This window comes from Varanus komodoensis, unplaced genomic scaffold (genome assembly GCF_004798865.1).
Source record: "Varanus komodoensis strain SLA01 unplaced genomic scaffold, ASM479886v1 scaffold91, whole genome shotgun sequence".
NCBI classification, from domain to species: domain Eukaryota; kingdom Metazoa; phylum Chordata; class Lepidosauria; order Squamata; family Varanidae; genus Varanus; species Varanus komodoensis.
Window position 1 is genome coordinate 872,829 of NW_025336610.1, and position 22,421 is coordinate 895,249.

The 22,421-nt window shown below is 62.0% G+C and overlaps 1 protein-coding gene across 1 annotated transcript in view; it reads left to right on the forward strand.

The window, feature by feature from the left end:
- Positions 1-22,421, forward strand: part of STARD10 (StAR related lipid transfer domain containing 10) — a 37,493-nt gene that overhangs the window by 5,362 nt on the left and 9,710 nt on the right. Inside the window, exon 2 of the mRNA XM_044418604.1 lies at positions 7-408. Coding sequence (XP_044274539.1) covers positions 7-408 — 402 coding nt within the window. The remainder of the gene's footprint in view (positions 1-6; positions 409-22,421) is intronic.

Genomic DNA, 22,421 nt, shown 5'->3' on the forward strand with positions numbered 1-22,421 from the left:
CTGCAGCCTCTGCCCGGCTCGGCGCGCGGAGGAAGCCTCCGGGAAGGACGCCCGGGAGCCGAGGAGGAGCACCCCGTCCGGCCGCCCCCCCCCCGCGCCGCCCCCGGCCCTTGCGCGCGCTCCGGCGCCCCGCGCGGCGAGCAGCCCGGCCTGCCGAGTCCGCGGCCGCAGCGCGCAGGAGGCGCGCCCGCTTCCCGGCCGAGCCTTCGCGGGGTCGGGCTCCCGGCTGCGCGTCCCCGCGCCGCGATGGCCACCCGGGAGAGCGTGCAGATCCCGGACGACCGCGATTTCGACCACTTCCGCGCGGAATGCAACTCCGAGGACGGCTGGAGCCTCACCTATAACAAATCCGGGATCGTCGTGTGGATCCAGATCCTGGAGATGGAGAAGTCGCTGCACAAGATCAAGGTAAGGAGCGCGCCTGAGCAGGTGGGGCGGTTCGCTCGGTCTGCCCCACTCGGCTTGGTGCCCCTGAGCCCCGCTGGCCGTCGGCGGGGCTGCGCCTTGCCCCGTTTGCCGAGCGAGCACGTTCTTGCTTCCGGGGGCGGCTTGGCAGGTTGCCCTGGGCCACCATTAGCCTGAGTGTTGGCTGAAAAACCGTGGCCAGCTGCGCCTGGCAAGTTTCTTCTTCCTCTCCTGCCTGTTGGTCCTTCAGCCCAGGATCCTTGGCAGAGCCCCTCCTGCCCCCCCCCCAGTCACATTGCTGCCCCTCTGTTCACTACCACCTGAAGAAGAAGCCTCAAAAGTCTCTGTCCTTTCGTTTTTCTCCCTTTGAAAACTGTACAATTTGGCTTTTTAAAAATTTCATTTTGGTCTTTCACAGGTGCGTAAGTGAGCACTCGTGTCTGTTTCGCACCTGTGCTCCTTGCTGGTCAATTTCCTACTCAATTTCAGCGGTTAAAGACAGGACAATGCTAGACTGGGTACAGGCACACAATTCCCCCTCCATTTACCTCGCAGCTGTTCAAGTTGTGTACATTTCTCTGCTTCTGTTTGTTCAAAAACACTGTCAGGGACTGTGCCGTCTGTTACAACAGGCACACGGAAAAGGAAGAGAATTCTGCTCTCCTTTCCTGGAACAGCTGGAGCATAGCAGGAGTTTACAAAAGGCAGAGAGTACTGTGAGTTCTGTACTGAAAATTAAGATTTTTACATTGTGAAGGGGAAGACATTGTCCCTTTTTGGTGTACCTTCTGCTACTGTCCCCCCCCCCACCTTTACAGTCTCACCTGGTCTTCCCTTCAGCGGCTGAAACCGACAAGGAAATTGACTAGCAAGGACTACACAGCAAGGTCTCACTTGCACAATTGCAACCGACAAGGAAAATGAACGATAATGAGAAAGCATGACCCGAACCGTTGGTGTTTGAAGCCCTGAGAAATAGACGTTAAGAGGGGGGGAAAGGGACGAGTGGTGGTCCCTTCAAAGTGCCCCTTTGCCATGGTGGAAGGGCAGTCACTGGCACATTCACGGAAGAAACACAGAAGCAAAGCAAGCCGGAAGGGGCCTCCTGGGCCGCCTAGTCCGACCCTGGCTCTGGCTGGCTCTGCTTGCGACATGCCCAGCGTGTGGTTGCCCCGTCCTTCAGGAAGAAGCAGGAGGGGATTCGGCCCGTTTGCTCAGCAGCCTGTGGCAGTTCCCAGCAACCTGCGTGAGGATGGTCCTGCAGGGCTTGGATGACACAAGAAGCCATCATGGGCAAGAACGACCCTAACGCAAGCTGTGGGTTGTCAGCAGGGCGCTTGTCCATGAAGGAGTCGCTCGTGCGGGCTTGGGGCAGCGCGGTGGCTAGCGAGTGGCCAGCAGTGGGTTGTCATGGTGGGTTGTGGGAGCCAGTTCAGCCCCTCTGCACCCCCGCTCCCCGCCCGTCCCATGTTCATCGCCTGCCTGTATGTCTCTGGTAAATGTGGGAAGACAGGGTGGTCTTCAGAGGCGGCACCCGAGGCTTTTGGTGGAAACGTACGTTCGCATGGCCCTGCCTCTGCTCCTAGTGCAGGGAGAAGGCTTCTCTGCCCGGTGCGCCTCCCCCTGTACACGGGGGGGGGGGGGGTTAGGTCTTTTGAAAGTCTGATTGCCTGGGTAATTGATGTGGTTGAGCTACTCGCATCTGTCCTGGGAGATTCCAGGGAGGTGGAAACGCGGATGGTTGTTAGTGAGTGACTCGGGGTGCAGTCGCCTGGCTGCCCGGTGGTCTAGACAGAGTCCCAGCTGCAGCCTCGGAAACTCGCTCCTGGCGCGCCCTCCTCCTGGCCTTGCCGCCCGTGTGGAAAGCGCTGTGTGGGCTGCAGCCCGAGCAGGCGACGGGCCTTGGGGACAGGGAGAGGAGGGTCGGGTGCCGTCGGCCCAAGCAGTGACCTGGTCATGCAACAGCCTCTGCGCAGGGGCAAAACCGGGCAAGGGGGCAGCCTGACGCAGAGCTGGGAGTCGCAGGCCCTGTCCTGTCGAAACTTGCATGGGACTGTGCCTGAAGTGGGGCAGAAAACCCCGTGTTCTGGGCAGTCGCTGTCATCGAGCTGGCTTTGGCGTCCGCGTGGAGACTGGCCTGCCTCTCGGGGCTGCCGCAGGGTTACCGTGCGGGGTGCTAGCAAAGTCTTCTAAAGCGCTAAATAGATGCGAAGCACTCCGAACGGTCCCTGGAATGCTACCTGTCTTTCCTTCCCTGTCTACACAATAACCCTGTAAGGTAGGACAGGCAGGGAAAGAGTGCTGTGTTCCAGGTGACCCAAAGAGCTCGGCGTTCTCGGGGGGGGGGGGTTGATTTATTACTGCTCTGTTGCATGGCAGGGACACTGCCGGGCTGTTTTATCCCAGTGCATTTCAGCCTCTCCAGGAAGCTGCTCGGGGTGGCGGGGGGCTCTCCACGGGGCTGGGGTGTCACAGCAAGGCAGGGGAGGCACAGCGCTGCCTCTCCGTTTTGCCGAAAGGCCGTGGCTGCTCTGAGCCAAGCCTGGGAAGGGCAGCCGGCTGCGGGGGGGCAGATGAAGGGCGCCTCGCTCCAGGTGAGACGGCGCCCCTGCTCGCCTGCCCACGCAGGGGTGTTTGCCCCATCCCGGGACCTGTGTGCGGGCTGCGTGTGCGCCCTCTGAAAGATCGGGTGTGGAGCTGGGCGTGCTGCTGGCTCCATCGCTGCCCGTGGACGCGCAGGTGCCCGCGGCAGCCTGGCGCACCTTCTGCCAGGTCAGGCTGGCCCACCCTCCTGGCCCTACCTGGGCTCAGCCAGCCCTGGGAGAACCAGGCAGCTGAGGACCTGTCTGGACTGTTGTGCTGCACGTGGGCCTTCCAGGGCTGGCGTGCGAAACGGGGTGCTGGAGGAGAGCTTTGCAAAACCCTTGGAAGGACAGTCGGGCAGGCGAGGGGGTCCCAGATCAGGCAAGGCAGAGCTCCTCCGGAGGCAGAAATGGCACAGCTGAGGCTGCCCTGGGCGAGAAGGCAGAAGGCGTCGTGTCAGGGGAAGGCCGAGGCAGCAGGCGAAAGGGAAGGCCAGAGCTGAGGTGGGCTGGGTCCGCCAGGGGAGCCCCGGCCTTGAGCTTGGGAGCGCTGAGCGGGGCCGCCACGGACCGGGCGCCTTGGCGGGCTTGCCATAAGTCAGAGGCGCCGGATGGCATGTAGCGGCGACACTGCCCTGCGCTGGGGCTGCCTCCGGAACCGGTCCAGCGGCCTCGTCCCGGCCACAGTGGGGATCCGGTCGCCTCCTGCCCGCAGCTTGCTGTCCCTGTGCCTGGTTTAGTTCCAAGACTTGGGCCGCATTGCTTGACCGCGTCGTCCTTCCCCCGCCAGTTGCCTGCCCAGGTTCCCAGGCCTTTCGCAGGTGCTCCCGCCGAGTGGAGACAAGGGAGGGGGCCTTCCAGAGCTGGCGCCCCCCCCCATGAAGTGCCCCCTCCCTCTGCTGGGTGCGCTTGGGCATCGGGTAAGGAGCTTTTGAGCTTTTGAATTTCTCGGCTCTTTCAGGTACTGCTTGAATGCTTTTCGGTCAAATCTGCGCCGTTTTATCTCTGCCGCCGGTTTACCTTTATTACTTGCTGCATTTTCTAAAACCCCTATTACTGATATTATCTTGCATTGTTTTGTGGTCATTGTTTTATGTCCTTTTCATATTTTCGTATGCATTTACATTCTCAGCAGGCAGAAAACTTTTGCTGTGGTTAGTTTGAAAGCGGAATAAGTAAAAAAAGCTGAATAATTATAGTTTACCTCCTTTGAGTTCAACCCATGTCTGGAAGCTCTTTTTCAGCTCTGCTAGGGCTGGTCTCTCAGGAGGCATGGAAGCGTTCATGGGACCAGTCAACATGCCGGGCGAGGCAAAAACCAGAGTGAAGTTGTCATTGCATGGGTCTGCCAAGAAAAAGGAGTTCTGTGCACGGAACAAACCCAACGCATTTCTGTGCTATGCAAGGGCAGCCATGAGGAAGTAAAAGCTCCGTACCTTTTCCCTTTTCACCCACCTCCTTTCGTCTCCTGTGCTGCAGGCTTTTTAGCAGAAGGAGAGCAGGACGCTCTGTCTTCCTGGGCAAATTCAACATTTCCATCCCCGTTAATGCTGCTCGGCACTTTGGTGCCAAAGGTCAGTCTTGCCCTGGGGAATCCATCGCTGGGCAGCAAGGAGCAGTGCCCTTGGCGGGTGTGCTGAGCCTCGCCCCCTGCAGCCAGGGGGCTGGGCGCCCTCATCCATCCTGCAGCCGCCCCGGCCCGGCGTTCTCCTGATGTGCCGGAACGCAGCACCCCAACCATCGGGGAGGCGCTGGGGAAGGCTGGCGCTGTGGAGAAAGCAGCCCTTCCCTGTGGATTTGAAAGGGGGCTTCGGGACGTGCATCGAACGGGAGGCGCCCTCTGTGAGAGGGGCCATCACAGGACCGGGCAGGTTTGCAAGCGCAGCAGGAAGCCACACGAGGTGGTGCGCGCTGGTGCCTTCCCTGGCAGCCGGATCCACAAAAATCTCCATGTGAAATGGGCACCGCACGGATGCCGGCCTTTCGGCCCCACGCAGGTGCCGCACCCGCGCTCAGTGAGATGGAGCGGCCGAGCTGTCGCGAGAGGCGCAAGAGCCCGGCTGGAGAGCTGGCAGCCCCTGCTCCTCAAGGCCGCCGTTCCTTTCTGCCAGCAAAGCAGGAGGGCGGCAGGGCAGGGGCCTCCCAGAGAGGGGACTGCGAAGGGGAGCTCTGGGGCTGAGTCCCAGGGGGCCCCTCCTCACGCCCTTCTGCCTCCCCGCCTTGCAGGTGCATCTGTCCCAAAGCTGTTGCTTTACTTCAGGAGCTGAGTGCGGAGGTGCAGAACGCAGAGCCCGTGGGCCAGACCGGGCCCACCTGCGGCCTCCTGACACCAGCACACGCCTTCCGTTACCTGGAGGCTGCGCTTCCCCCTCCCCATTCTGAAAGGCCAAAATGCCCTCCTGAGGCTGGCTTTCTGAGGGCAAAGGCAGGCGGCCGCTCTGCTGGCCCGCCCTCTTCCGCCTGGGTGCCTGGCCTGGCGCCGGCGGGTGCTTCAGCCGTCGCGTGCGATGAAGCCGGCCGGCCGTGTGCGTGGCCTGCGCTTGCCGGTCTGGGCAGCGGGGCAGAGCTGGCTCACGTGAGGCCACATGGCTGCCGCGGCAGGTGGGGCTGGTTAGAGCGTTTTCAGCACTGGCGGAGCCTGGCGGGCCGTCCCGGTGCTCCTCGCGCACTGCCTGAAGGGCCCAGCAGGGACCAGCGGCGCTCGGCAGACCTGGGCTACAGCAGTCGGTAATTTCTGAATGCACAGAATGGGGCCAAAGGAAGGACTTCCACGTGCTTCTGGTCACCCTGTCCCAGCAATTCTCTGGTGCCGCCTTCCTCTTCAGAAGAAGCCAGAGGCCACCTGTGCGTTCCTCTTCTCAAGATGACCCGATGCACATCCTGAACAGAAACGTATGAGCAGACATCTTGCTGCAAAATTTTGCTGTCGGTGCTCAAGCAAAGCTGGGCTGGAATTCTGTCCCAGTTTGTGAGCTTTGGCAACATTTCAGGACCTGAGCCCCACTTCTCGGATTCCAGCACTTTTAGAATCCGACATCCGGAGGTTCGTTGCTTGTTTTGCAGGCGAGAACGTTCAGCTCCAAGCAGCTGGGTGGAGGACGTCTGCGTGGCCGCCCCCGCAAACCCTAAAGCAAGGGGGCACCCTTGCTGGAGACCAGCTGCCGCATTTCCACTGCCGCAAGATGCTTGTTTGCAAACACGGTTGAGTGAGAATTTGCTGGAGAAAGAAAGGCCCTTCTTCTCTCAACCAAGCTGAAGAGCGGTGGCCAGTGCAGCCCAGAGGGTGGGCGAGCCCTCCAGGCAACCTGCACGAGCCCGGTACCTTCCAGATGCGTCGGACTGCAATGTCTATCATTGCTGCATCGGCCGGGGCGATGGGCGCTGAAGTCCAAGCCATTGCGCTGGCTCCTGGCTGGCGGAGGCTACCCCAAGCAGATGGGCTGCTTATGCCAAAATCAAACCAGGATGCCCCTGCAGGGCTCGGAAGGGCTCAAAGGCCTGCATGCTCCCCTGTTGGCCGGGCGCCCTTGGGCAGAGCCTGGGAATTTGGCTTCTGGGTGACCCACCCAGACGGGGCCGGTGTCCCCGGATGGCAAGCCGAGTGCGGCACGGACCGACCCGTGCCGTGGGCACAGTGAGGGGGCCCCGGAGCTGCTCCACGCGAGTCCCTGGTGCTGCTTGCGCATTCGCAGGGAGCGGAGCCGGACCTTCCTTCCAGGGCCGCCACCCCTCTGCAGGTGTGCAGCAGGCAGAAATTCAACGGATGCAGCGTCGTCATTGGGAATCTTTGCCAGCATCCTGGCTGGGCTGCCAGATGCTGCGCAGAGAGGCAGCGCAAGGGCGGGCCCAGGGGAGCCGCGGCTGTTTCTCTGCAAGAGCTTTCTTCGCAGCCCCAACTTGAGGCTGAGGAGGAACAGGCGGGGGCTTTTTTTAGGCACAGGCGCTTGCGTTGTGCGGAGCTGACAGCTTTTTTCCTTCGTTGTGGCGCTTACATTTTTCAGATGCAGAGCTTCCCACTCTCCCCAGGAGCTGAGTTAGCACGTCGTGGAGTAAAGGAAGAGCTGCTGCCTGGCCGTCCTGGTGCGGCGCGCGATGCGATGCGTTGCCCTGGTGCGGGATCCGCACCGGGGCAAAGCGCGTGATCGGAGGCTTCTCGTGTTTCAAAGGGAGAATATTGTATCGGCGCCAGAAGCCAGAAGCCTGACAAGGTTCAGAGGGAGGCAGAGCGGCAACGGGGCCGAACCCCACGCAGCCCGCGGGCAGCCACGATGCCGAAGGCACAGCCCCCCCGCCCTGGCCGCTCTTTGGCTACGGCGGGGTGGGCCTGCCCTTCCCTCCAGCCACCCCCCCGCCTGCCTCTGGGGCAGCTTCTGCGTTTGCTGGGCTGCTGTGGGGCAGAAGGGACCCACACCAAGGATGTGTCCCGCCCCTTTGGAGTCATGGGCACATCTGGGATTGTGAGAGGATCTCGTGGGCACTCTCACAAAATGGCTGCCATGGTAGGCATAGCATTCCGAAGGCAAACTGGTGAGACCTGGAGAAAGGTCACTCGCTGGACAACTCAGGGGCAGGGCAGGGGTGGAGTCCGAGCCCCGAAAGCCAGGCGGTGCCCTGGTCCCCCAGGGCATAAAGTGCTGCTTCCGGAGAAGCTAGAAGGAGTCACTCCCCCGCACCCGACGACCCCGGGAAAAGGTGTACCATGCCGGCACATGCGCTCACGCACGCCGGGAAACGCAGGCAGCGCTTGAGCAGCTGACATCCCAGCTAAAAAGAAAAGGAAAGCAAAGAAAAATGAAAACCAGAAGGGGCCGGGAGCCTGGTGGGAAAGAGAGGTGGAGAGGCACGCTAGTGGAGAGTCCGGATTTTGGGTGCCATCACGGCACAGACTGGGGAGACAGGCAGCTCTTGGGACACGGAAACGGAAGGTGTGGCCCACCCGGAAGTTTGTTTATTTATTATTTATTAAAACATTTTTATGCCGCCCCATTTGCCGAAGCCTTACAACAAGTTCTCTGGCAAAATCCCCCAGAAACACGGAGGAGACTGCCGAGCGAGTCCCCTTTGGCCCAGCCCTTGCTTGCTTGCCGGAGCCAAGAACTCTCCATGGCTCGTGCCTGTAACCTTTGTCCAGTCCTAATGGGGAATTTTAGGAGCGTCTCTTCCGTTTCTTTCCAAGCTATTGTGTAGCAGAACTTTGGCTGCAAAGTTAAAGTATTCTTGCTCCAGAAAGCAACTTGGCCTTGTCTTTCAAACCAACCAACGGTATTGATACCATTTCAAGTTAACAGCAGGACAGGACATGTTTTAGTTTGCTCTGCCATGGCCTTCAGAGGATACGTGGCTGACAGAAATCTTCCTCGTCTTGTTCCACGCAGACAGAAGTGCCTCGTGCTCTTCGTTGTTGCTGCAGTGTGTCGTCAAGTTGTTGCCAACTCATGGGAGGCCCTTGGAGGAAAACCCTCCACACGTACCGTCCATGCCTTCCCTGCTTAGCTGTTCTAAATGCAAGGCCGTCCGTCCGTCCGTCCTTCCTCTTCCTTCCGTCCTTCCGTCCTTCCTTCCGTCCGTCCTTCCTTCCTTCCTTCCTTCCTTCCTTCCTTCCTTCATGAAGCCCGGCTCTTATTCGGTCTTCCCTTCCCTTTTCCGCCCTTGACTCCCCCTAGTAGAATAGTCTTCTCCAGGGGGTCCCACCTTCTCATGATGTGTCCAAGGTGTGGCAGCCTCAGTTTCGTTTTGTTGTTTTGCTTCCCGGGAAAGCTCTGGCTTGATTTGACTGCGGATGCCCTTCTTCCTCTTTCCGGCAGCCAGGGAATTTGCCAAGTTCTGCTCCGGCATTGTGTCTGGGACCCCTCCGGTTCTCTTCCTGCCTAGCTTCCACATGGTGTGACTCATCTTTGCCTCGGTCTCGGTGCAGCAGCTTTGCCTTTGATGGCCTTTTCCAGCTCTGGCATTGCTGCCTTTGCAGTCTCAGCCGTCTTCGCACCCATCGCTTCAGAGTAGCATTTGCAAAGTCCTTCTTTTTCCAAGGCTCTTGGACTGTAGTTGCAACATTTTGCCAGTTAAGCACTTGGGCATTTTGGAACATAAAGAGCTGTACTGGCTGGGGGTTTCCGGGGCATGTGTCCTGACGCATCTGGAGGATGCCAGGTTGGAAAACGCCTGGGCTTTCCAGGGTTTTCAGGGAGGTGCTGAGGATCCAGCCGAGGGCTGCCTGCGTGCCACGAGGGGCTGCGCCACGGTGCCAGAGCCCTGCCCTCGGCAGCTCTCCCAGCTTCCGTGCTCGTAACACCGAGCTAGAAATGCGCCCCGGGCAATTTGGAAACTTACGCAGGGAGCTGCAGGCACCAGCGGGCTATTCTGAGCGGGCTTGGCGGCTGTTGGCCTACCCCGTCACCCGTTTAAGAAGAGCTTCTGTGCCTCAGTTCCTGGCCACCGACCAGCCCTCCTCGCACCCAGGAACTGCAGCAAAAGGCTCGGCCGGCGGAGGAGGGGGCCTCAGCCCCACAGCCGGTCGGACCAGTTCTGCTCCCTGAGCCGGCTGGCACTTCCTCCTCGCCCGGGCTTTTCGCCTGCCGTTCCTGATCGGCAGGACCTCCTTCCGGCGCCTGCAGAGCTGTGCGAAGTCTGCCTGCCCCGGAGCAGGTCTTCCTCTCGCGCAAGGCGCTTTTGGGGTGGCCTTCCAGCACTCAGACCGCAATCGGTCAATGGCGCTTTCTCCGAAGCAGCAGCAAGCAGGAGCCGGGCGTGAATTCCGCCAGGAGCTAAAGATAGGCAGGGAAAATCAGGTTCCCCGCCTGGCATCGGAAGGCGGCAGGCAGGCAGGCATTGCCAAGAGGAGGCCACCACTGCGAAGGCCGTGCCTCCTCTTGCTGCCCGCTGCGCCTTGGGCGGGAGGGTGCATGGAGGGCCGTTCCCGGAAGGGTTTGCACGTCTGGGCAGGCGACGGTGGGGACCGGTGGCCCGTCAGGCAACCCAGTCCTGAGCCACAGAGACCGGTGCTGGGGCTCGTCCCCGGACACAGGAAGGGGTGCCCCGTTGCGGCGCGGCATGGTGTGTCCCCAGGTGGCAGCGTAGTCGTTGTGCGGGGTGGATGGAGGGATGGACTGAAGGTCCAGGCAGCCCTCAAAGGCAGCCCACCTCCGTCTGGCACTTTGGCCGGGCTCTCTGACCGGGGGGGGGGGGGGGCTGCCTCCGATTCCTGAATGGCGAAGTGCGATCCTCTAGAGGGACGAGGGCCGTTCCAGCAGCATGGCGTGCGCGCCCCTGCATCGAGGCTCCGGGGTGCGTCGCCAAGGGGTGCCCCCTGCTGATGCGCAGCTCGCCTGCGTGGGGCGCGGGGCTCAGGGCTGGAGCCCCCCGGACCCAGAGGCCTTGCCCACCGTGCCCTCCCAGCTGCAGATCCCCTGAGGGGTCCCTCACTGTGTGTGTCTCGTCTCCACTGAAGGCTGAGATGGCCCCCAGATGTTTCCATTATCCTTCACGGGGCTGCGGAGGGGGGCAGCCAGCAGTCCTGGGGGGGCCGCAGGTGCCCCGTCTTTGCGCTTATCCACCCCTCTCGGACAGAGGCCGGTGAAGCCCCACTTCCCTGGACGTGGGGCAACCGAGCTGTGCCGAGCCAAGCTTGCTGGACCGCGGGGGTCAGGCCCAGCCGGGGGGCCTCGGAGCAGCGGCCCAGCTGACCCTCCAGCAGGGGAAACTGCCGGTCGGCTGCAGAGGGAGAGGGGAGCGTGTGCTGGGTGTTCAGCAGATTATCTCCAGGGTGGGAAGGAGGTTTGTGAGAAAAGCTGCTGATAATAGCAACTGAATGCAAACGTTCTGGGAAGTGACAGCTTTTGAAACCTGGGATGACTTGATAAAAGCAAGGCGAGGACAGCGCATGGGCGGGGAGCGGGGGGGGGGCGCCATCGCCACCCCACTGCCCCCCTTTCTCCCTCTGTGGATGTTTGATCTGTCACAGAGCCCCGTCTCCTGAAACCTGCAACGGTTTTGGCCAAAGGCCAGCGCTGGAAACAGATGATCACCGGGACCCTTTGGAATTAAATGGCGTGTTTCAGACAGGAGACGTGGGCCGTGTTGCTTAATGTTTGAACAGCCCGGCTGCTCTGCTTTCAAACAGCTGCAGCTGAATTCTGGCATGTATGCAGAACGGGGGCAGGTTACTTCTTGGCACTCCCTGCTGGGGGAAGGGGACGAGTCACAGACCCTGCCCTGTCCCCCCCTTTGTGGCAGGTCTCATGCCTCGCATCCTGTGGGTCAACTGAATACGCCGGACTTACTTCCAAGTAAACATGTGCAGGATGGCGCAGTGGGCAAGGCTGTGTTTGCTGCGTTGGCACCGCTCGTCTGCAAGTTAATGAAGCCAAGCCTTGCCATGGTTACGCTGCGAGGGAGCGCGGATTGCAGGTCTTTAGAGCCGATCTCGCCGAAGCCTAATTTGTGGGCCAGCGACTAACGAGGGAAATTTGCAGCGTGGGAAAACAAGGATTTCACGGGCCGAGGGGCTGGTGGGCTGCCTCCCGTGCCTGGCCCGGCCCGGCCCGGCTTGCGTGGGCGCCGCCGCCAGCCCAGACGACGAGGCTGCGGCCGCATGTGGTGGGGGTGGTCGCCCGCCGGCCCAGGGCTGTGAGGAGACCCGGGCTCAGGTCCCCTTTTCGCTGTGCGGCTCCTGGGGCTTCCTTGGAGAGTCTCTCTCTCTCTCTCTCTCTCTCTCTCTCTCTCTCTCTCTCTCTCTCTCCTCCCTCTCTCTCTCCCTCTCTCTCTCTCTCTCTCTCTCTCTCTCGTGTTGCACAGGGAGGCTGGGAGGCCACGGAGGGAGGAGAGAAACATGGATGGGACCCCGACCTGCGTGGAGGAAGCGTGCACCAAACCGTGGCGTCGTTTTGGGCTTTCTAAAGGCCGCAGGGGAAGGGGAGGCCCTGGGGCTGCACGTGGCAGCTCTGCCCTTCCCCTCCAAAGCATGAGGATCAACCTCCGTCCGAGCGCCCACTTTGCGTGGCTGCTCCTCGTTAGTCCCGGGGTGGTCCTGCCGAGGACTCGGGCCCTGCCTTCTGCCCCGGGGGCCGCACGCTGCTCCTCGCTCGCTGCTGTCCAGGGCCGGCCTGCCACGTGGGCCGGCGGAGAGCTGTGCTCTTAGGGGCTGGAGCTCCGTGGGGCCCTGAGAGCTCCGTGGCTGAGGGGGGCACAGAGCCGGGCTCCCTGCGCCCAGGTGGCCCCCGAGCCGCGGCGCCACCCCGGCTCTCGGGAGGGCCGAACGGACCCGGGGAAAGGAGGCGCTTGGGGCAGGCGTGTGCCCCCTCGGGGAGGCGCGCCCAGCTCTGCGCAGGTGGGAACGGCCACGCTTCCCAGCCCTCCCCCGGGTGCTGTTGTCCAGGGCGTCTGGTGGGGCAGGATAGCAGCGATTGGAGACGGCCATTGCTGTCCGCTGGAGCCAGGCCCCGCTGCCGGAACCTTTGCAAAGGGAGACGCCCGTCCACCTTCCTCCCAGCAGGCTCTGCTGCCCCCCAGGCCCGCTTCTTGCCCCAGCCGCCCGTGCCGACAACGGGGGTGCCAGTGACGGGCCCACGTGCGGGGAGAGCACCAGGCTGGCGTGTGCCAGTCTTCCCATCAAGCCTGTGGACTCCTCCCCGGCTCGTCTTCTGCCATGCGGGCTTTGCTTTCTTCACACGCTCAGGAACACTTTTCCTCCCCCCCCCCAGTACTTTTACCTGAACACCCAGGCTAAGAAAGAGTCCTGGAATGCTCGAAAGCTCCCCCTCTCCTCGGGGGACAAATAAAGGGTTGCCCAGGGTTGCCTTTGGGGTCGAGAGGACGGCTTCTCCGAGCATCTCTGGCCGGCCTGTTCCTGATCGCTTTGGCGCAGCTCTTCCCGATTCCCGCACACCGTGGCTGTCACGGCTGTGGCGAGCAGAAGGCGGCACGGCTCTGCCAGGCCGGGAGATCATCTTACCCTCTCCGGGATTCCTGCGATACTCGCAGCCTCTCCCTCCCCTCTGAAAACCACAGAATTGCCCGAAAGTGCACTTAGGAACGAGATCACACCAGATGCTAAAATGGGCCTTTGCCTGCAGTGCCTTTGGGGCCTGCGGTTCTGCTCTGCTGACGCGACTGTGCCGGCCTGCGCACTCACCCCCTGCCCGCCCTTGGCCTTGAGCAGCCACACACGCGGGGAGACGATGCTGAGGGGGAACGTCCGGCAGAAGCACCAGTCCGAAATGTGCCGTGCGGACGGTGCCCGCGTCTCTGCCTGCTCGGCTTCTCAGTCCCCGTTCCCTGGAAGCGGCGGCTCCGGCGAGGGGCCTCTGGTGCTTCTCCCCTCCAGGGGAAGGCACTGAAGCAGCTGGCCAGAGCGGGCGGAGGGCGGCAGCTGCTGGCTCGGTGGCAGCATGTGGACGCGCCGGGGACGGCTTTCTGGTGGGAGGTGGCCGCGGAGAGGGGCTGCCGATGACCCCAGACGCTGGGCTGCGAGGCCGTCGCGCAGGATGGCTCTGCTCAGCCGGGGCTGCAAAATCGGCCGTGTGCAAAGGCGCACGTCCTGGGCTTACCTTTGAGCAGACCTGATGCGAAAGCAGGAACAGCCCCTCCGCACACGACTTCCCAGTCGTAAGAGAAAGCAGCCTTGTCTGTGAGTCCTCCCCTCTCCATCCATCGATAGCACAATCATAGAAACAGAGCGAGTCAGAAGGGGGTCTCCCGGGCCATCTAGTCTGACCCCTGGCTCCAGCTGGCTCTGCCCACGACATGCCCACCATGTGCATGTCCAGCCTATCTTTGAACACCCTCACTGAGGGGGCCTCACCACCTCCCGGGGAAGCCCATTCCACACGGCCAAGCTGTTACATCAGACACACCATCACAACAGTCACAACAGTCATGCAGGGGAGGCCGCGGCTGCTGCCCCCCTCTGGAAAGTTGGGGGCACATAATTTCCCAGCCAAGGCGGTTACAGGGTTGGGGTGCCCCTCACAGCTCTGGCTGGCAGCTGTCCGGTTGCGGTTGCCTGGCTTGTAAGGTTCCCCTGTTCTTATCGGGTTAAATGCTGAGCTTGCAGAAACCAGCGCACAAGCTGAAAACGAGCCCCAGCGGAGCCACGAGAAAGAGTGCTCAGGCGCTCTTGCTTACGCGGGGCTGGCGCAAGCAACGCCGCGCATCGCGGCTGCGGGAAGGGTGCGCCTCCGCCCAACCAGAGCGAGCCCAGCGCACCTCCTAAGGGGACGGGGCCTCAGAGAAAGGGGCAAGACTGCCCCCCGGCGAGCAGTGTGCCCCCACCGCTCAGGCACCGCCGATCGCCCCGAGGAAGGCGCTTCGCGCAGCCCCCCTTCTCACCCATCCGTACCGGAGCCGAGACGCCGGTGGGGGGGGAGTTGGGCTCGGCCAGTTTGCGAAGCCGGCGTTCGTGGCATGAGGAGGGTGTCTGAAAATGTTCTGGGTGCTCTGCCCATGCTCAGTGGCAATAGGGAATGACGGAATCACAGGGTGATGGTGAGGATGAGGATGGTGACGATAGGGTTTGTAGCGTTAAGGATGCCTGCCTTGTGCAAGCCGGTTCTGCCAGTGAGACCGAAGAGGTTGGGCTGGGCCCCCTCCCCTTGAGGGCCCCTTGCTCCCCACAACTCGGGTCTTTTGAGTGCTGCTCGTGTGCAGGGCCGCGAATGCGCAGTGGCTCGGAGCTCAGCCCCGGTTCAGCCACTTCGGGTGGGAGCCCTGCCGGGGTCCCCCTGCTGCGCATTTCCAAGAGTAACGGGGGGGCGGGGGAGAGGTCCGTGCTTTCGAGGAGCTTGCTGGCTCAGGCAGCAGCTGGTGAGAAGGCGACCAATCCGAGCGGTGAGGCCACGGGTCGAGGAGAGGCGTCGGTTATGTGCCGCTGGCCTGCCTGTTAGGGTGCAGTGTACGCCTGCCCCTGGGGAGGTGGCTCTCCACCATCCATGCAGGAATCTCGCTGCTGTTGCAGGAAAGGAAATGCGGCGGATCCCCAGGAGGGTTTCAGGCGCCAGTCAGAAAATATAGGTCGCTCTCCTTCCACGCGACAGCAGATAATCTCTCGGTGTTTTGTGTATGCGGCACGCCAGCCGAGTCTGCGGCGGAAGGGAAGCCGGCTGCCTGTTCCGGATGAAAGGCATGCGCTGGGGCCAGATCGAATAGCGTGGAGCCGGATTCTGGCCGCGTGGCAGGAGTCCCTCGTGGCCCCGGCGGCCTGGACACCTGCTGTCCACCCACCGTGCGGCCTCGGCGGCCCCAGGGCTGAGCGGCCGGGAGAGGGCCGAGGCCGGGAGGTGGTCGCACGGGGAGGGCAGGCGGATGAGGAACAGAGCTGGCCTGGAAGGGCCTCCGGGCAATGGGCTTGATTTCCCGGGGTGTGGACAATGGGGCACAGCCGGAAAGCCAGGGCCGCTCTGCGAAGGGCCAGGCAAGTGCCGAGGAGACCAAAGGGCGTGCAAATGGTTTCCACAACTCCGTGGGGCACCATGCACAGCCCTTTGCCCGGGCTCAGACTGCGTCCGCCCCACATCGGGGAAAATCCAGGCCTGGCGCTTGCCTGCCTGAGTCGTGGGCCTCAGCACGGGCGCGGCAGAACGGCATCAGGTCTCTGCCCCAAGGAGATCGGTCTGAATCTCCAAGGGGGAGGGAGAGCCGTGCTCAGAGGTTGCTCTCCCTCCGCGCTCCATCCAGCCCTCTCGGGGGCTGGCTGGGGGCCGCCTCCCCCACCCCCTCCCCACACTCATCCTCCTCCCGCAGAGCAAATCTATTCCAGCGTAGTTGATCCATGCTGTGTAAAGGGCACGCTGTAGCGAGGCAGCGGCACATGCCGGGCCGGAGGGGGCGCATTTCAGGCTGCGCCTTTCGGCACTCCCCCGCGTCGCACGAGAGCACCTTGCACCCGTCGGCTCCTGGAAGAGCAGCCACGGGAACGGACATGCAGCTCCACAGGGAGACCGCTCTGCTAGGAACCTCCGCAGGTTTGTCGCTGAGAGCATCCAGGAGGAAAACCTTCCGCCGAGAAAACCGGCGGCAGTGCCGTCGGGTGGAGGTGCACAGACCGGTTGCAAGCTTTTAGAACGTACACAGAGTGTTTTCAAGGCTTCTGGTCATGTCCATAGGCACAGGGCCATTGATGAGGAAATAATGGGTACCTGCCACCAGATAATGAGGAAAATAATGTGAAGAGACTTCAGAGGGGACATGACATGACAGGGCAGTGAAGGGTTCGGGTTAGTGATCGCAAGAGCCCAGATACGGCAGAGGAATCGCAGGCTTGGGTGTGGGCACTGACATGCAGGAAAACTAGTCGGGGCAGTTGCTGCAGCCCTGCACGCACGTCAACCGGGCGGAAGCTCACCCCGGTGCAGCCGAGTGCCGTGCGGCAGCTGCCTCGGGCGAGCGGAGAGGCTCTGTCTCTGCACGGGACGGACAAGTGCAGAAGCTTCAGGGAAAAGCAGCCTGGTGTGAGATTCTGGTGCTTTCTGGGTGGGAAATTCTGGTGCTTTCTGGGCATGAAATTCTGGTGCTTTCTGGGCATGAAATTCTGGTGCATTCTGGGCATGAAATTCTGGTGCTTTCTGGGCGAGAGGAGCAGGGACTCTGAGGGTCTGACTTCGTATCCCAAAGGCTCCTATGAGCGGCCTTTCTCTGTGAAGATGTGTTTGGATTTTCCCAACACTCCACACAGCTGGGGGGGTGCGACCTTGTGGGGGCACCTGAAGGGCTCTGCTCAGCACAGGCCCCACAGATCCCCAGGCCCTCAGCAGCGCTGGCCCCGCTCCTGGCTGCAGGGGGCTTTTCCCCCTGCACCTCATTTCATCGCGGGCGGCCACTGCTTGCCGAGGGATCGCCCTGTGGCAGCTCCCCAAGCTTCCCTCAGCGTCCTATGGGGGGGACGGGCTGGGCAGCTGCTCCCACACCTGGGATGCGTGGCCGGGAGAGGCCCTCAAGGACCCTTGGTGGCCCCGGGAGCCCCCCGCCGGCTCTGAGCTGGGTGCCCAGCAGGCTTCCACCGAGGCCTCACTCGGCCTCCCCCGGCCTCCTTGCCCTGCCTCCAATTTTATTTTATTTCTTCAGCTATTTAGGCTTTCTTTTGCAAACCCTCTCGCGCCTGGGAGGCCTTCCAGCGCCGTGGCCGGCCTCCTCAGGCACGGCTGTGCGCTCTGGCACCCGGCTGGGCCCCTTGCTCTCTGCTGGCCGGCCACGTCACGCGTCTCGGAGCCTCGCCACATTCTCTTCCGCGAAGGGGATGATGGTGGGGCTGTGAGGGGGTCCTTTGAAGGTGCTCAGCCCCCCCTCAAATCAGGGGAGCAGTGACGGCAATGCGAGAAGGCAGGACTCCTGGGAGAAGGCAGCCCTGCCAGGGAAAGTCGCAGGCAGGAGGAGTCCAGAGTCCACTGGGAAGCCCCGCTTTGTGTTGCAAGGGCTGAGCGGGGCTGCCGGGTCCCCGCGCCTGCGGTGGCCCCAAGCCGGGCCGGCAGCAGCAAGGCGGCCGTGGCTCCTAGCAGAAGGCTCGTTCTGCGAGCCTCCGCCGACGCTCAGTCCGCCTCTGAACGCGTGCAGGGTTCACAACGTGTCCTAAGCCTCTGACGGCCTCATTCGGAGGAAACCAAAACCCAGAGAAGCGCTGGAACCTCCGGACCCTTGGTGCCTGGGAAAGGGGAGTGCCTAAGGCGCATGTGAGTTCGCCCGCTGGCCTCCCTCTTCGTCCCACTCCAGCCCTTGGTGCATGTTCAGATGCCCAGTTGTGCAGCCTTCCTCCTGGTCAAGGGACAAGGACCAAGGTTAGTGCTCCAGTCCTGCAGGGACGGGAGAAGGCTGGGAAGAACGGGTAGCGGTGGCGGGAGGGAGACACGCTGGCGAGGCGAGCGGGGTCTGGAGAAGCGCGGGCGGGAAGGCCTCGGTGCATGGTCCATTGCATGGAGCACGTCCTTCGAGGGAGGGCAGGGGTGGAGCAGATGCAGGCGGACCCGGAGAGGCCAGTGTGGGCCAGAGAAAAGCGTTGTCGGGTGGCCAAGGAACCCGCTCTGGAGTGGAAGGCGAGATGCGAAGGGTAGCAAAATCACAGGCTGGCCCGTCTTTCCCAGCCTGGCGTCCTGCAGAGGTGCTGGACTGCAACACCCACCATCCCCAGCCAGGTTGAGGAAGGCCGGCGCATGGCATAAAACATTGCATTTGAGCCCAGTGTGGGCGGAGGGCACGGAGCCCGATGCGCGTTGGCCCAGCTGCCCTGGTGCGCGCAGAAGCAGCGTCTGGCTGCGTGCGGCTCTTGCAGCCCACGTGCGGGAGCGCAGGAACTGCGTGCGGAGGAATGTGCACCGCTGGCACCTCCTGGAAGGACTGCGGGCGGCACCCGCAAGGTCTGGGCAGCCCGCGTGCCGGCCTGTGTGTGTGGGCCTTGTTTCGGAGCGCTCCCTACGATTCCCTCCTGCCAGTCTTTATCTCCGCGGTTCTCCAGTAGCCTTTGCAAGCTTGAATATTGCTGAGCAGTCTCAGACTAGACTGGGTTTTCAGGGTCGATTTATTATGCTGTACTAATTGGCAGTATTTGCTCAGGACATGCAATGGTATTGAGTTTCTTGGCGCGCTCAAGAAATGACACGCAATTGTGTTTAGTTTATGACAATTCGTATCTGATACCTCCAAAACCTATCAGCAAAGGCCACCAAGGGGAAAGCACATGAAGCTTAGAAACATAGAAACAGAGCAAGTCAGAAGGGGTCTCCTGGGCCATCTAGTCTGACCTCCGGCACCAGCCGACTCCGCTCACGACATGCCCACCATGTGGAGATGCTGTATCACCGGTGGTACTCTGAGTAGAGAAATTAGCATTTGTGCTGAGTTTTGAATATTTTAATTGTGTTGTGGTTATACCCGGCCGACATTTCCCCAAAGAGAATAGTAATCCTGGGGTTCTGATGTGCAGTGATTCTTGGGTGCACATGGCGACCTGGAGTCAAGCGAAAGCATCCGTTTGGCACACCGGTGTCATTTGTGGACGGCGCACCTGCTGGGGCGCCACCTGCATTTGTAAGTGGCTCTCTGGATGAGGGCTAAAATGGACGCATCCGGTTGCCCACATTCGCTTGCGCTCCGAGATGGGGATGTGCCCGGCGTGCACATTCCGTGTGGCCCCAGGACTGACAGGGTCCCTCTGCGGCCGTTCGCCCCACTGGTGAAAGCCCGGGCGAGGCCGTTTCCAGTCCTGCAGTGCCAGATACGTGCGGTTTGGGGAGGACCCTAGGTGCCATCGCGTATGAATGCCAAATAGGACCTTTTTCAAAACTTAAGGGCACAATCCTCTGCATGTCAAGACAGAAAGAAGCCCTATGTCTCCCAGCATTCCCTAGGCAGCTGTGCTAGGAATGCTGGGAGCTGTGGGGCATTTTCTGTCCCGACACGTGCAGGACCGCAGCCTTACAGCAGGACGCCAGTCCCGTGAGAAAAACGAGGCGCACGGTCCAGTGCCTGTCGAGGCAGAAGAAAAGTCCTGCAGTTCTCACACTGCCGAGGTTCCCAGGCGTGCACGAGAAGCGGCCTGTTCGGTGCGACCGAGCGCTCCGACTCCGAGGAAGGTGGGAGTCGGTGGAGCCAGACGAGGCTCAGAGCCCCCGTGCCGCTAACGGGATTGTTGTACCCGGCCGGCCGAGTCTGCACACCCCCCCACAGGGCCAGCCGAGTAGCTCCAGGGACCCCTGGGCCTGGTCTCTCTCCTGCCCGTGCGCATGAAGCGAGGACGGACGGGGGCTCGATCTGGAGCCGGGGAGTCTCCTGGATGGAGGCGGCCAGCCTTCTGCAGACGTGGACCTGAGGGTCCGGCGGCACAGCTGCAGGGAGCCCCAGTCGGGGGCCCAGAGCGCAGGACGGAGGCGGGCCGCTTCCAGAGCCCGACCCCGAAGGGTGCGTAAGCACAGCTGTGGGTGGAAGGGGGCAGAGAGGGGCCGGCATCCCCCTGTGTCTGCTCAGAGGCTTGGGTACGCTTAGGGTCGTCTCTGCAGAATCAAGACGCTCGCAAGAAGTGCTGGAGAGACCGTCTTGCTTGGGAGGAAGCGCCTCGCACGCGACAGACGCGGCGGAGCGCTTCCCAGATCGTTTGCACACACAGACCATCTGCAGGAGTGCGATTCGCAGGCTGCAAGTGGCATTTCTGCCAGCGTGTGAAGGTGTTAGAGAAATGGAGTTTGTGGTCCAGAATTGCTCCTTTTCCTGTTGGTGGTTATGAGATCACTGGATTGGATTTCATACAAGGCAAACGTGGATTCATGTCTTATGGAGAATGTGACGTGGGCATTTAGCAAAATGCATGCCACTGCGTCACCGAATCGGTGGTGTTGTTCTTATTAATTGTTCTTAGACACCGTTCTCAAAAAGGAAAGATTCAAGGTGAATTGCGATACAAAAATAAAGCATACAAAATTTGGAAGAAGCATGCAATAAAACATCTGAAACCTCAATGGCAGCCCTACAGAATTCGACCGATACATTCACCAACCCGCCGACACCATGAAATGCCTGGGAAGAGAAGGGAGGCCTGGCCTGCCCCCGGAACGAAGGCCATCTTGCCAAGCGGGCATCACTGGAGGGGCACTGCAAGAGCCCCTTTCTCCTCCATCTTCCGCAGAGAAGGCCTTCCCCATCTCCCGCTACCCGATTCCTTTAAAGGAGCCCCAACCCCAGGTGTTTGGTGCGCAAAGCAGGGCTGCTGCCGCAGAGCCCCCCGCCCCCCCCCCCCCAGGAGCAAAGCCGGCTGTCTCTGGGGCAAGGGTGCCCCACACTGAGTCCACCGCGTGTGTCTTGGGGGGGGTTTGCATCTGGCCCCTTCTCTGCCTGGTCCTTCGCCCGCTTTCCTGGGGTTTAAATGTCGCTGCCCGTGCATGTGCTCCTCCCCGCAAGCGCGGCGTGGTGCTGCACACGGCAGGACTGTGCAGATGCACCAGGGTGTCCTGCCGCCCCGCTCCGTTAAGACCAGACTGGGGGAAAAACAACAGCAAGCTAATGTACGGTTGTAGAAATGACTGCAAAGCACAGGAGAGGCCCTGGGGATGCCAGTGTCTTGGGCAGCCCCACAGAGGAAGGAGCGAGGAATCGCAAGCCCAGTAAACGCCCCTTGCAGGACGCCTCCAAGCCGGTCCGCAGAAGGGCCGCGGTGGGGAGGCCTCGGCTGGGCTGCACTGCGTCCCGCACACGTGGTCCTCCTGGGCGACCTCCCGGCCCCTCGAAGCCGCGTGCAGGTTGTCTGTGCGTCTCCCGCTCATGCAGAAAGGCAGGTCCGGTTTCACCCAACCTGTGCAGGAAGGTTCACAGGGTGGAAAAACCTGTGCGGGGCCCTGAGGTGGGTCCAGTTGCAGGGCCATGCAATACGGCCGCTGACAAAGGCCCGCGCGGTCCTGAAAGCCGGTGCAGCCGCCTAATGTTCTGCCCCGGGGGGGGGGGGTGCCTGCCAGAGCATTGCTGAGCGCATCAAGTTGCGGGGCGCTGACCTTTCCATCTGGCCGCTGGTTGGGCGGAGGCGCCTCCGCTTTGTTCGACAGCCTCTCGGCTGGGGAGGCCGGTGATAAACGACACCGCGGTGCTCAATGAAATATTTACAGACCCGGCTTGCTCGCTGGCGGAGATGATAGCCTTGATTAATAATAGGAGAGCTTGGAAGTTAATCCTCAGGCCACTTTGCCGTGAATGCCGGTCCGGCACGTGACGGCCCGCCTGCACCTCCCCAAGGAGCCCACATGCATTTCTGTGGCTGGCAGGAGGAGGAGGCGTCCGTTTGCGGAACAAGACGAGCACCGAACTTCTCGGCCGTCCAGCTTTGGGCAGCAAAGCCCAGCCCGGGGGGGGGGGGGGGGATTACTGGGGGGGGCTGCAGGGGGCTTGTGGATGGTCAGTGTGGCTCTTCTCCACGGCAAGTGGGTCGGCACCGCTTCGGCACTGCGGGGCTGACGCCGCCTCCAGGGCTGCCCCAGGGCTTCGGGCTTCCTGAGAGATCGTGCTCCAGCCAGAGGGGAGCAGCTCCTTTTTTTCGGCCCTGCGTGTCCATGGAGCGTGCGCAGCCGAGGGTCCTCTGGGGCGGGCCTGGCGCAGCACGGACACTGAGCCGCGTCCCGGTGAGAACGCCAGGCAGGACCGGATGCACACACGCGGCATTCCACACACACACGGAGGAAGCGTAGAAGCAGAGCGAGGCGGAAGGGGCCTCCTGGGCCATCTAGTCTGACCCCCGGCTCCAGCCGGCTCCGCTCACGACATGCCTACCAGACTGGGAAGGCAAGGAATGGGCTGGAGAAATGCATGGGGGGAAGGCTGCCCAGGGCTACGGGGCCAGCTGCTGGGGAATGGATGGGGGGGGCCGTTGCCCCCTGCCCGGCCTGTGGATCTGCCCGGGCCGCTGCCTGGCCAGTGTGGATGAGGAGGCTGCTCAGTGGGCCTGGTGTGGAGCAGCCACACACCATGAACCGGGCCCGG